The sequence below is a fragment of the Anarrhichthys ocellatus genome, unplaced genomic scaffold (genome assembly GCF_004355925.1).
Source record: "Anarrhichthys ocellatus isolate YVR2014 unplaced genomic scaffold, GSC_Weel_1.0 scaffold25, whole genome shotgun sequence".
Classification (NCBI taxonomy): domain Eukaryota; kingdom Metazoa; phylum Chordata; class Actinopteri; order Perciformes; family Anarhichadidae; genus Anarrhichthys; species Anarrhichthys ocellatus.
In genome coordinates, this window is record NW_022280055.1 from 175,789 (window position 1) to 191,054 (window position 15,266).

General features: G+C 42.0%; 1 protein-coding gene across 1 annotated transcript in view; it reads right to left on the reverse strand.

Moving 5' to 3' along the window:
* lpgat1 (lysophosphatidylglycerol acyltransferase 1) overlaps positions 1–14,975 on the reverse strand; it is a 32,739-nt gene extending 17,764 nt beyond the window's left edge. The window contains exons 1-3 of the mRNA XM_031861528.1: positions 14,394–14,975; positions 13,508–13,760; positions 1,636–1,754 (exon numbers count right to left, since the gene is read on the reverse strand). Of these exons, the coding sequence (XP_031717388.1) occupies positions 1,636–1,754; positions 13,508–13,745 (357 nt within the window). The 5' untranslated portion in view covers positions 13,746–13,760; positions 14,394–14,975. The remainder of the gene's footprint in view (positions 1–1,635; positions 1,755–13,507; positions 13,761–14,393) is intronic.
* Between the last annotated feature and the right edge of the window lie 291 nt (positions 14,976–15,266).

Below are 15,266 nucleotides of genomic sequence, written 5' to 3' on the forward strand. Positions count from 1 at the left end.
CACACACACACACACACACACACACACACACACACACACACACACACGCCACCGTCCCAGAATTCACAGCCAATCTCCAGCAGGATTTGAATGGCAGGACAGCGAGCTGCGCGATGTGAATATGGTGCGAAGAGTGAGCCGATAACGTGACTTTTCAAACTCACGTCTGCTGCTGAAGGTACGTTTGAGGAAAAGAAGCTACGTCTGTGTGTTATTGTGCAGTGGCTACACGTCAACTTTGGCAATTAAGCAGCTGAGCCCCTAACAATGTCTAATTAACTGAGGAAAAGGCTAATCAGTCAACACAGCTATAAAGCGACAGACAACAGTATGGAGTTGTACATCTTGTTGTGAGCTGCCATTCCTGCCTGAAGAAGAGCTGCTGTAGTTTTGTCCCAGTCAGACTTCTTGTTCAAATGAATGCAGATACGTTTCAATAGCAACACTTTGTCTGTTTATGTCTTACGACCAAACAAGGAAATTGTTTCCCCCCGCAAAAAAACTTCTCGGCTCAAATCCTCTCTGTAATAGCTAACTTTGTGTGTTAATACATTTGATTACGCAACACAGATGTTATGTTTAAATGTATTTGTTTACCATTCCAGACAACCCCACATGAACTTTTAAGTGTACAAAGTATCCCATTAAAGGGTGTGTGTGTGTGTGTGGGTGTGTGCGTGCGTGCGTGCGTGCACTGATGTTTGGACACGTTTCACTTCCTTGCCATGTTGAAAATGATCGGTGTGAAAGAATGCAAAGCAGCCAACCCTCAAACCTTTGCACTCTTGCTGCCGGCTGCCCGAGAGGCTCTGCTGTGTGCTCCAACTCGGAGTTCGTAATTTGAATGCAACAAACCGCAGCACTGGATTGCGAGGCCGTCCGCCTCGACTGTTTTGACTTGAAAAACGCATCGTCCCGTCACTCCGGCTCTCAGCGGTTCTACTAAAACTACTCATAAACAACCATCCTCTGGCTAAACAAACTGATAACTGAGGCCTGTGTTAACAACCATCCTTAAAACAAACATAATTAGCTTCAGCTCACACCTGAGCCACACTACCTGTGTGTGCAGTGTGGCTCAGGTGAGGCTGGCCGTCCGCTGCTTCTCTTCTAGAAAACCGAGGTCTTGTCCATCTTTTACATGTGACGTGCACGGTTGACAAAAACTAGACAGTGAAAATGATCTTTTACTGTATGTTGACATCATACTAGCAACATTGCCACAGTTCAGATGTCTACATCTGTAGAGAAAAAGGACATTTTTATTTTTAACTCAACACTTCCTGTTTCCTTTAAAAAAATAAAAGCCCTCCAGCATCTTTCTGTGCCTTTATGTAGAGGCAGCAGTCACAACGCTTCTCAGGCCGGCAGTGTGGACTCAACGTTAAGAGTGTTTTTTAGAGCAATGTGTGCAATTCTTCAGGAACTCCCTGTTTGCAGTGACAAAGACACACAAACACGCCCAGGCAGCAGCCTGTTCAGCACAATACAGATGATGCCGAACACCCTGCAGGTTTAAAACATCTGCATGGCTGGTATTTACTCCGACGTGTCCCTGTTCAATCTTGAGGTACTATTTCTGGATTTCCTAAAAAGGGATAGAATGAGGTAACACGTCTCTCTCTCTGGTCTTACCATGCCCTTGTCTTGCAGGCACATCATGAGGGTGCACACGTCTCCTGTGGATTGGTGGTTGACGATGACCATGGCTTCGTCTTCAGAGATGGGCCGTACGTCGTCACCCCACTCCGTTACTTCAAGGAAAAAGAAATAAGACACTTACGGTTAAACAAGGTGGTAAATTATATATTTTTGAAATCACTGATCCAGATCCAAATTAAAAACTCTATCCACCAGATTTCACTGAAAACTGTTAACAAGGTTTTAAAGGTGTTCTGCAAAGTAATTAACATACAATGTAACCACAAACGTGGTGGCAACAAGTTTGATTTAAACACCTTGGAGAGTCAGCCAGTTGTGGTTCATTGCGTCAAAACAATTAAAATGGACTGAAGTGAGAGTTCTCTGGTATACAAACACTGAAATCCAATTTGTATATCAACGGTGAATGTTACACCCTTTAAATCCGACCTACTCTCATGGTCTGTAGTTGTTAAACCCAAGTGTCCCGACTCTCCCTCACTACAAACTGTCTGCTGTGTGATCTGCGTATCCTCCCGACAAAGATCAGAGAGCAAACATGTATTCCCATGCTTCCACAAGTAGGTAGTAGATTTGTAGGCATTGTTTTCTGTACTAGATTAGTCGTCATGTGTATTAATCCATGTTGAAAGGGAATGACAAAATGTTTGCCTTGTGGTTGAGAAAGGAGAAGCGAGTTTCAGGAAACGGCACCACAATCACTCTCACTATTGACCACTCTGAGCAGAGCAGAGGAAACGGTCCAAGAAGGGATGGTGCGTAATTTAATTTCATAGAACCAGACTTTCAAATCCTTCTGATCATCTGAGCAATCATCCGCAGACTGTACCGTCATGTGTGGCTTCTGATGCAGCCGTAAGATCGTCCAGTTGTTGATCGATCACGGATGGCGCCGTTCTCTTGGACGGATACAATAAAAATAACAAAAACCTAGAATCACCGCCTCCGTGTGATATTGTCTTAATCAGCATATGAACTCTTGAGTTATGGACCAAAACATGTTTCGTGAGGTCACAGTAACCTTCGACCACCAAATTCTAATTAGCTCATCCTTGAGTTCAAGTGGACATTTGTGCCAAATGTAAAGAAATTCCCTCAAGAAGTTCCTGAGATATCACGAGAACGGACCGGACAGACATACAACCTAAAAACATCGAAATAAAACATAAAAATGCTTAAATATACTTGGGCGACCATCCAAGTAAAGTCTATTAATGAATATATAAGAATAGCAAAAGATGTAGTAACTTGAGTTATCATATGGTTTATCAAAATGATTCAAAGTGATGCATTTCTACATTGTTTAAAACGTGCGTTTATTGCTCAAAAAGCATTTTTGGCTATTTTAAGGCATTCTGGTAAATTATATCAGCTGTCATTTCATTATCGCCTTCTAGAGTCACAGATCACATTTTCCCACGTCCTACATAAAATATTAGCATAATCATTTCTACTGAGCATCAGAAGTTGCCCTTGTGTACGCATTTCTTTTGTAGGTGGCATTGATGTATTTTTAGTAACGATCACACTCGACAAAGATAACATCCTCAGTTCAAAACTGAATCATTTGCATCATCATCATCAGTGGACTTGTTGGTATGGGAGCTCCCTTCCTGAAATAACACTTTTTGTTTGGATAAGCAGCAAGTTAGGTTCTAAACTCTGCTACAACAGGAGATCAGGCTTATTTGCATGTCTACGTCCATAAATAACGCTTCTCTCTTCAGTGAAACCACATACGGCGTCAACGTAAAGCTCAGAACAGAACCACGGCTTTGTTTTCTATCGAAGCGATACAAATAATAGACTGTGAGCTACAGTTCTTTGGTACAGGTAACACTGCCGACAGGTACACAACGGTCTCATCTACCCACAGAACAACAACAATGTTGATCATGATTGGAAAAGATGGTGATTTGACTTATTTCCTGTGACGTTACGGTCAGCTTCATTCAAATGTCAAAGCCAAATGGTTTGGATTGATATCATCAAGCGGATTTAGTTAGACACCAAATCAATGATCAGGCAGTTGTTGTTGCTTCACATCAATCAAAGCTTATGATCGTGTGTCCGTGGCATGCAGCACAGGAATCCATTGAAATGACGGTGACACAAGAAATGTGATATAAAAAGGTTCTGTAGTCATGTGACCAGTCGAAGATCTGCCTTTAGATCAACGCCTATACTGGCATTGTAAAAATATACGTTTCTATCAAAACCACACCAAACCTTTTCTAAAATTAACTCGAGTAAAAGCACTAAAACAATAAAAACTAATTGCTTTTTTAGCGGGATATGCAAGATATAAGAAAACTGATTCCACAGTCTGAGATACAGTCCAACTACACAGATAGAACTAACCACTAACCAACTAACCACATAGAACCAGTACCCTGTGAAATTCAGCAAAAATCAACAGCTGCCCAAAAACTGACCCTTCAAAGGAACATTTTCTGTGTGAGCGCTTGCTTTCTGTACCTGGGGGGCCAGAGTAACAAATACTTTTTTGTTCCTGTTGCTCGCTTTAAAAAGCGGACAAGAGGAAGGCCTAATTGGCTAAGTTGAAAGGAGGAGTTATCTGTCAGAAAGCTCTTCATAGTTTCACGTCTTCTTCAATACAGCATGATCTTCATCGTCCCATTAAAGTAAAATAGCCAATAAAGCGAGGGTGCGCTTTAGTGGCTACCTTGTGATTGACAGGTTGTTATCACGGTGAGCTGTCATTAGAGATGGAATTAAAGCAAAGCACATCCCTCCCTAGCTCCTCCCCCTCGTCCAAATATGGTCACCAAAACAAAAAAAAGTGGCCGCCAAAACGGTAGCTACGTCCACTTCTTTTTACACACAGTCTATTCTTCCAAAGCACCCGGTTGAAGGTAAATCACTAAAGTCATAAGCTTATTTAAAATGTACATAAATCTATAAAGCACTGCTGAAAATATAAGAAGAGCACTGTCACAGGAACCGAGGTACACAACATCCAGTCATCGGCAAAAGGCCAAATGTCAACAACAAATTCTATTAACTCTGAACTGAATCAATGTTAAATCATATTAGAGAGGCTGTGAATCACTGAACACATCAACTCATTAACGTTTAATAAAAACTACTGATGGCGTGGTCTTCAACAGGAGTCTACTATGCGTTAAATCATTGAACCCTTCTGGTTATAACTTTCAGCGATGCTTTGCTTCTACTTGACCAAAGCAGACAATGACCAGCGTCTCCATCAGCACCTCCAGGAGTGGATCTCCAGCAGCCCTCTGATTTACATCATCATGCCTCAGAGCACACAGGCTCCTCTACTAACCATTCATCTGTGTCTTAGCGTCGATGGGACACACAGAGGAGCTGCAGACAAAAGGAAGAAACGACAATCGCCCTCCTATAGACCACATCAGCTGCCTTTGCGATTTAAACGCACTTCAACAGCTCTGCATATGAACGGAGAACCCTCGGAGGTGAAACGCTTCAGCCCGGAGCTGCAATCGTTTGCTGGGAATCGCCACAGTTCTGGACGGTTCTGACCGACTCCAGCTCTGTGTGAGGCAAACATTGCATCAGTGCACCTCTTAAGTTTTTGAACCTGGTCCATGCGATCATCCGACGGTCACAAATAGTTAACGGATAAAAGCACTATTTACAGGTGTAGGGATTATTAAAAATAATGCTGATTCACCTTTAAATGCTTTAGAAACAGGTGGTCTGTTAACTGCCTATGCTACATGGTTCAAATTAAATAAACTCTTTGAATATCAAAAAATCAAATTTTATTATTTTCAGTGGCAAAGATTTGTACTTTAAGGATTTATCAAAAATTAAAATTGAATCTGTTGAGATGCCTCAAGTGTCATCTACAAAATTCCTAGGAATTATTATTGAGTTTAAGTTGGAGTAAAGATATTGACTGTTAGTAGAAAAATAAACAAATCTATTGGAATAATAAGGAGAGTTGGACATCTTGTCTCCTTATTCTTTATTACAGTATCATTTATCCCGATCTTTCATATTGTAATGTAGTTTGGGTGAGTACTTTTCCTACTACTCTGCAAAAAATGTTGGTCCTCCAGAAACATTTTGTTAGGATCGCAACCCGATCAGAGTCACACTTCTCTTCTGCTCCTCTAGTTCAGAAATTGCAGATTCTTACTATTTATGACATCAATATTTCACAAACTTGTGTTTTCATTTGTAAGATACTTTCAGGTGAAGGGAATATTCCTGATCATTTGAAGACCTACTATAAATTCAATTCGTCAATCTTCACATCTTCATCCTCCTAAATTACTGACTAGCAGAGGTCAATTTTCAATACGATTTAGGGGAACCAAATTATGGAATGACTTTTCCCACCTAACAAATAAAATGTTTTAAAAGATGCCTGAAAGAAAATCTAATTGCTGTTTTGTAACTTTTTTTATGTATTAGTGTTCATGTCTTTCTTGTTTTAGCTGTTATATTACATTTATAGTTGTCTCACTCATAGGGACTTGTAGCATTACCGTTGCTTAAGAGTTACTGCAGGTGTATAAACCAACAACCCTGAACAAACACAAGCCCATGCTTACTCTCACATGCACACACAATTACATTATTCTTTTCTTTTCTTTCTCTCTTTGTTTTGTTGTAATGTAATGTCTTATGCATATTTCATTTTATCTTTGTAAAATTCTAATATTATATAAGCCCAGTTGGCTTTCTGTCTCTTCCTGCACTGTGATATGCATTTATCTCTGTTATGTTTGATTATTTTAAATTTTATTGTTTGAATTGTGCAAAATAAATAACTCTGAAATAAATCTAAAAGTCTTATAAATCTTCATTTGAGTTTATATTTTGCCAGCAAAATCAAATTGTTTGCTGGATATTCAACCTTTGTTTCCTTATAATTCAATACCAGACTTCTTTCTTCACAAGGCCACAAAGGCCATAAAGTCGTCCATGAATATGAGATATGAGTTTACCGATAGTGTAAATGCCTCCTCGGCATTGTGGAAGTTGGTTTATGGCTTATTGCCGGTGACACCTACAGTCTACGGACAAGACACCGACACAAAACCATACAGCTACAAGAAATACGACGTTAAAAGGACCACAACATTATCCTGCTGTGCAAAACATGACGCCACATTGTGGTTTAAGATGATGAATATTAGGTTTTTAGTGTCCGTCCCTCAGAATCAAAGAGCGAGTCACAGACAAACAAAGGCTCACACAGAGAAACAGACAGATGTTTTATTTAGCTCCCACCTCTTCTTGACTGTAAAAGCTCACTTTCTTGCTCTTACTATGGCTCTGTCTTTGTACAGAAAAGGCCATTCACGCTCTGTAGGGTCGTCAAAAGCTATCCGGGGAAATAAAGAAAGGCATTACACAAACTATGAGTACACAAGGACAGCCGTGTTTCTTCTCCTTTAGGAGCAGCAGTCTTTGTAGTAGTAGTCCAGCGTACCGTATGGTCACAGCCATGAACGTGATGGCGTCATCACTATTGTGAAGAACTTGCTGTAACATACTATGCTGCATGGTACTTTGGCATAAACAATATGCATCTGTGATGAGTTTCTCCTCTTATGTATGAGCCATGTGACTTCTTCTTTTCCACAGCAGCCAAGCTAACAGCAGATTACTGAGGCCGCTGCTAAGAGATGTGATATCTGAAGCGCATCTTCAAGGAATCGTTCCACTCTGAGAAAATCATCACCAGGAAATGATAACCTTCTTAATTACCAAGTTATCCGAGGACTACAATTCCAGTATCGATGCACTCGAGCAAGCAAAGAGGTTTCTATAAATAAATCGACTAAACTCTGTTCGTCGCGTCAACTATAGCAGGCCTTTTATGTTGATATGAGGTATAAGATCTGCTGTCAGGAGAAACGGCATATCAAGCCACCCGTCAGCGTAACCATTTCTGCATGACTCACAGGAAAAGGAAAACTCGTTTCACTGACAGGATAGTTCTTCACGACAAAAGGTTGCAAGCTGGTCTCGTTCCACCTTGAAAGTCAACCCACTTTCTACCTGCTGCTCACTAATCCGCGTGTTCAAACTGAGACGTAGTCGTGTATCGCGAACGCACAACTTAAGTCCCTCAACAGTTCATTAGCAGATATCACAGAACCCACTCCACAGCTGCATTTACATTTGAGGTTATGCATAGATTACAGGATGTAAGTGACGACGTGTTAATCATTGTTCATTCTGGCTTCTCTCATGCACTTTGACCTGGTGACACGGCAATCTTATGAATCTTCCAACGGCCTCACAAGGGAGCGATTAAAAAAACTAAATGGAATGATGGGGGGGGGGGGGGAAGGAGACATGTGAATAAGCTCAACTCTCACGAGAACAGGAATCAAGAGCATACCTCTGGAAAAATGACACGTCTGTGACACCTGACGGCGGTGTGTTGGGCGAATGGACCCTGAAGGCAATGTCGTTTTATAAGGAGCGTTCGTTTCATACGTGCTGCAGTCCCCCATTGTTGTGGGGGACGGGTACAAACGATATCAGAGAGACGGGTCATCTGTCAGATGGAATACATTAGGGAAATTGTCTTTGAGAGACGACACAGTTAGCGCAGCAGCACGACAGACACGCTTGCAGGCTCACCATCTAATCCGGTATCGGTGGTCGGCTAAACGGCGTGCAGTCAACCTCACAGGACACCACAGATATCATAGCGTCTACAGTTCTAATGGTTATGAAACCGTGATGTTATGGCAATGTGGTTATGGCAGAATCAGTGGACACGCCCACAGGGGTTCAGAGCCGAGAACACTGCTTATATTTTCAGGATTTTGAACCCTAATTCTATTTTTGGGTTAGGCTGGTTTAATGCAGTAAATGGCTCTCTTGCCTGTTGTTTCTTGCCCTCGTTAAAAGTTAAAAGCTAATTTGACACCATCCGTTGCTTCCAAAGGTTTGTTGTATCATTTACATCCCAACACAACATTAAAATATGGATTCACCACATAATGTGTTGTTCGATCCACATTAATATTGCACAGCCTTTCTGCACACGGGGGGAATGAAACATTCAGCCTCCATTTACGCAAACGTGTTTCAGGGCTTCAGAACAAAAGTGATGCGATTGGCCTCTCGTCCCAAAGCTGCAGTGCCATGATTCTGTGCTGGGATGCAGTTTATACAACATGACTGCACGCGCATCTTGTCCTGTAGTGTGTTTTCATGCAATTTTACCAAAGGCTGTAAGCAAGACCAGTCCCTGAATAAAAGCTTTCAAATACCAGAAATGTTCACGTCAAACAGGAGACAATCTGATGAGGATCTGACATGCGATGGCCTATATACAGGAAAAAAAAACTCAAAGCTGTAAATTGTCTGTCAAACAGGTGCAAATAAGATAATTCAGGACATTAAGAGCAATGTCAATCAAGTGTGATCTGCACACACCCACACAGTCCAGAGAAGAAGTCTAATCAACAGAGTAACTAATAACACGTGTGTGGGTGCACGGAGGCTGGAACAAACCAAGAGCAGCTTCTTTTATAGCTTCAAAGTGAGGTGATACACATTGAATTCACTCCAGCCCTCACTACTGCTTAGTGAGATCTGATCGTTGTTGTACCAAAACATTTAAAAGATATTTAACTTATGCTACACACAGAAATGGTCTCCTGGTTTAGAAGAATACAACACACTGATCCATTCTTTAAAGCAATGATGTTGAGCCGGTTCTCTGGTCTCTGTTACTCAAATGTGAGGATTTATTGTTTTTTTTTGTCATATACGATAGTAAACTGAATATTTTGGGGTTTTGGACATCAACTCTGGCTACGAGAAATGACGATACCTTCCATTTTATAGAGCAAACAATTAGTCAAGGGAATAATCAGCGGATTAACCCTTCATTTAAAAATAAAAAGAAGGACGTTGTGGCATCTCAACCCCTCAAACAGGTCTCTGGTCCCAAACCCAAAGACATTCTGTTTACTAATCACACAGGACTAAGAAATATTCACAAATTCATCCAGACAAGGATCAGAAGTCTGGATGATGTTTATGTGTACAGAGACCTGAAGAACCAGGTTACTCTGTGCTTCATGTTGACATCACATCCAGAATATGATCAAAGGCCCCGTTCAGACCGCCACCAACAGGTGATCGTGAGACTAAGTTGTTGTGGTTTTTACACTACATGACTGAGGGGGGTCAGGGGCTCAGGGGGTTACACACGCCACTGTGTCTGTAGCTCACTGACAGACTGTCTCGCCTACAGGTCCAGACATTTAGCGTGCAAAATATATTACGCTATTTTGTTGAGTTGCCTCTAGGTCTAGGGCTTTTATTTTGAAAGGTCAGAACGGAAGGAGAGAAGCTGTTATGCACTGCTGTTGAGGGATTGGATCTCAATGCATCCTCATCAAAACCAGGAAACTGTCTGCGATCTTCTAAATCACCGTCTCGGATCTCTTCACAGATCCTGTTTGTGCCCACTGTTGTGTGTGTGGGACGCTGATCAGCCTGCATGCGCTTTTGTCAACAACATGGGAGAAGAGGGTTAGGTCAAGTGGCAACACAAGTAACCACATAACAGTAATGCCACTAAATAACGCTGGTTCCTGCTAAATGCTCATACCTGGGGTGGCTAACTTGTGTAACTGTTGGACAAACATGGATTTTTTTCAGCATGATTCATTCTTGACGCATGAAACTGACAGATCTCAGAATCGTAGTATTTAAACGATCTAAATTAATCCTGCAAAGTGGGCTTGCCAATTGTAATCACCATAATATGTTAAATGTGCCGGTGACTGAACAGAGGCGCAATCGGCAGAACATAAACAGTATCCGAGTACGCCTTTGAGTTCACAGCAACATGGCTCAACAATCAAGTGCAAGTATCTCACGTTAGCCGTCGTTACAATGCTATTACCCGAGTGTAATAAACTAAAAACACACTGGGAAAGGGTTTATGAGTTAAGCTAGTGATAGCACTATTATCATTAGATTGTTCTTGAATAGACTGAGTATCTTTCAAAAGGAATGAAGCTCAGTTGTTCAGAGTTTACTGGGTTGCCATGACTGAATTTCTACAGAAACAACGGGGAAAATATCCGCCTGGAGTTACATGAATATGCTAAATTGCTTCTCACGAGTGAAATCTTTCCTAAAATCAAATAATACAGCCTTTCATATTGTACCAAGAATATCTACACCTAAAGAACTAGTCTGATCTCGTCTCTTTGGTGTGTATTCTAGGCATAAACATGCATCGGTCCTGCTGTCGGCATGCAGAGCGCACAGCTCTGACTCGAGTTTCAAGTTCAGAGCTCAAGACACCTTTCATGACACACACGAGAATAACAAGAGTTCACCTCACACTACCACAGGCACTCTTACCTTCACCCTCCACTTGATGAGTCAAACTAAGTGGTGGAATGTAAATAAGTACATTTAATTAAGTACAATTTTGCAAAACTTTATTTCTACTCTAATATTGTATTTTGTTTCAGCTTTAGTCATTTGTTACTTTACAACATTTAAACTGGGGCTGAATGATTTCAACAAAAAAAATCCAATTATGATGATTGACTGATATTGCTATATGATTTATGATGCTAAAGATAGGGATGCTAATTTTTCTGACCGATAGCCGACCCTCGTAAACCAATCATTCATTGACGAGATTAGTGCTTTGCATGCAGGCGGTGGTTGAGGTGCCTCACAAGCTGCCCAGCTGTTACGATAACCGATGAATTGTGTGCCGTTAGAGTTCACGGCGGTGTATTGAAAGTCCTGCGTAACGTTAGCGAGTATCCAGGCGAGAGAGAGCGTGTGTGTGACGAGTATAAAGTTAGCAGTAACGAAGCTGTGCAGAGTGTGTGTGTGTGAATAAATAAATGCTTCAACTTCTCAAGACACAAGCTCCCCCGTCTTGCTTGCTTGCGACCTAACATTTTTTCAACAAATCATCCTGCGTCTTCACATCTAAACTGTCCCATCGATAAAGATGGCAACAGTATAAGTCAGCTTCTGGAACTGACGACATGACTGTATTGAATTTAAGTACTATTGTTCAGCTTCCTCTTGTGGAGGTGATGCAACATCCTCAGCTCAGTTTCCAGACTGCAGCGTGTCGAGCTCTGAGCGAGTATCCCCGTTTCGCTGACACACATTTACTGTTCGGCAAGTGCAGACCGAACAAAAAACAATGCTCGACACGTAACTACGCAAGCAAAATGTAATATTTGTCTTTTTTTTGTAGATGCAACATAACAAGCAGGAATTTGTTGTATTGAAATCGTTTGCATTGGGAGCCGGTGGGTACAGATACCGACACGTATATAACTTACAGCTGTTACTTGTAAAGAATGCAGACAAACGCGCACCGTGAATGTGACAATAAAACTGTGACTTTGGATGAAACCTGGAGCATCTAAACTACGCGTGTTGTTCAGATTCAACGGTCGTTCACATTACAGTGACCTGGTCGTTACACGAGACTGAGGGCTGAGGGGAAAGGTAACGGAGGGGATCGAACCATCACTGTCAAAGTGTCCTTGGCTGTGGGTCACAACACTGACCCCTACACTAAAGCGATGGTGCCATGTTGATATTGTCATTATTTATGATTCCATACGCATTTACTACTCAGAGCTCGGTTTTTTTGTAATGTGACCAATATCTGACAGCAGTCTAGCAGGAGTCGCCCTTCTGAGCTGATCCACATGAGCCGAACCGTAAGAAGTGCCAGATTGAAAATGACAGGTATGTATCCAATAGTCGAAATGTAACTTAAACCCCGATTTGCATGACATGGCCGTATGGTGTCTCATTTCCTAAAACTGTCAATCAGAGAATATCACACTTGTTACTCAACGCAAGACCAGGTGTTCTATAGGCTGCACGCGTTGCATTATTAATCAGCATGCCTTGTTGCGCCCCGTGTTCACCACTTAGCAATTTGTAAGCATTTTGCTCGCAGCTCTGTGCAACCAAACACCTCTGACTGCCTGAATCCCTTCCAAGAGATTCAACCAGCCAGCGGAGAGGAACCAACAAACAAGCACTCAGGATATCCTGCTGGTTTTCTACCAAAACCATATATGTGGAAGGAGACATGTTCAAATATCTTGTTTTGTCTTCCCCAAAGTCCAAAACAAAAAGGTAATTCATTCACTGTCATTGATGACGAAGAAGTGCAGCACATCCTCACATTTAAGGAGCTGGAACTAGCGAAGGCTCAACAGTGCCCGGTGCACCCATAGTACAAATGTGATCATATCTAACTGTAATAAATAGGAATAGTCTAAACTGTGCACTTCAGGATGAAGGCGTTTTCATGACACCACCGTTAAAGCAGCAAGTTATGTTGACTATATGGAAACGCTCCATTGAAAGTGGAGCAACAAGCAGCTGTGCCACTCATGATTCAAAACAAAGACACGCATTTCATTCATTTATCTCATCATCATTCTGTCTCAGACTGATTTTAAAATGTTTACATTTTGGGTCACACTGTATTCATTATGCAAAGACGTGTTGTTTTACAGCTGCCATCTTTGTTTGGGTTAGAAAACAATATTTTTAGCAAACAGAACAGAAATGTTTTTAACCAAATTTCTTGGCTTTTCGGATATTGTCAGGTTTTCTTTCTCTCCAGTGAAACAGATGCTTGTCGCCGATACTCAAAAGGTAAACACAACAATCAAACTGGAGGAGCATCTTAACCAGTTTGAGAACAATCTTGTGGGTGCATCAGGAAGCTGTTAACACAGAGTCCTGCATGCAAAACACTTCTTTGCATGCAAGGCAGCAGTGGAACAATGGCTGTGTGTGTGTGTGTGTGTGTGTGTGTGTGTGTGTGTGTGGATACCTGTGTAACCTGCGATCCAGCCCCATGAAGACACCATGACCAGCAACCATTTGAACATTATTCCTTCGATGTGCCAGAAAGCAGTGCTGTCCCATATTCTGAGCGGCTGCAGGAGCACCAGGTACAAGCAGTAGGACGGGATGGCCACACAGTTGTTGAAAAGCATGAACACAAAACGGATCACAGACTTGAGCAGAACCCAGCCCAGTGTGCCGGACCCGTCCAAGAGCTGTGCCATCCTGACACACACCGTCTGGAACAAGAGACACAGCGAACTGTTAGCATCTCCGTCGGGGCTTGTTTGACAGAAGACGAGTCATGTGCGTGTGACTGTAAACAAACTAGTGTGCTCGGAGCACGATACAAATCCGCAAATAATCCCAACGTTACACCCTGGACACCCAGAGGATCGAGTCTGCCGTGGAGGGTGAGGCTATTTCACGGCATTTCAAAATGTGACACGCGCGGAGTGGACGCTGTCTTCGGATTTATTTGTTTATTTTATTCTGAAATGTGGCTATTTTATTCCTCGTGACTTGCCTGATATAGCTAGTCCTTAAAGCAATGAATGCACAGACAGGACCATAAAAGGACCAGTCGCACGTGACGTGGGGGGATCGCTTCATGACTTGCTAGCTAGCAGCTGAGTTAGCATAACGGGAACAGATGTTAGGAGATATGTTCGGGTGTGACAACCCGTGGACTGCAACACCATGGCGAAAACACACTGACACAAATAACAGATACAGCTAACAAACTGAAGTATTCGGGTATTTCAGGAGACAACACCAAACGTGAACGAGGATGTCTGGGGGGCTGCTGCAAAGCGCCTCATCCAGACTATAGTCAGACCCTGTAATTCAAAAATCTGGTGGCTCATACTCACCCAATTAATGTAATTGAAGCACCCAAGGACGGCCAGAGATGTATCTAATGGTTAAAAATGAGATAAAACCTGTCACGTGTAGCTAACCTTTAACGGTTACGTTAGCATCATGTGCTAGTCGACATGGTCAGTGTCTCTCATGGGTGTAAATGTCTGATAACGTTGCAACGAGCTGCAGTAGCGCCCATCTAGCTCACGTAATCCAGGGCTGCTCGGTAACAGTGAACCGGGCACCGTTAGCTCGCTAGCTAGCTAGCAAGCAGCTCCACTTGAGCGTCGCTGGCTCCATCTCAGTCGGAGACACTGGGATAATTCCACTGATGCATCATCATCATCGTCGTCTTCGTCAATTTCAGCTAGCTACTGGGCTCCCATCTGCGAGTGTGGACGAGATGCGGTTTGGGCCGGACTTGGAATCACCGCAGCTGGTTATAAACTGTAACCGACATAGGAACATCAAGTGCAAAGAACAGCGATGTTTTAGTTTATAGGCTGGTATAGCACCCGTTATCTTCCTCCAGACCTCGAGTCACACAGCGCCAATGTACACAAAAGATCAGAAGAGCACGAACGGAAGTGAGTCCTCATTGCCTTTAAAATAAAAGCGTCAAATGTAGGAAGGTGTCGCAAATACTGAATACATAACGACATATAATATGACCCGTATGAGTATGATAATGCAAGACCTTCATCACTTAATATGAAACTTAAATAGTGAATTCCATAAAACACAATTAAATTATCCAACGTGATACAGTGTGAAGAATGACCAGCATTGGAAAACTACATCAATACATATTGACATAAAGAGGGAAAACGAATACATACATATCTTAAATATTGTACAAATTGGAAAATTAGTTAGTCTGCAAT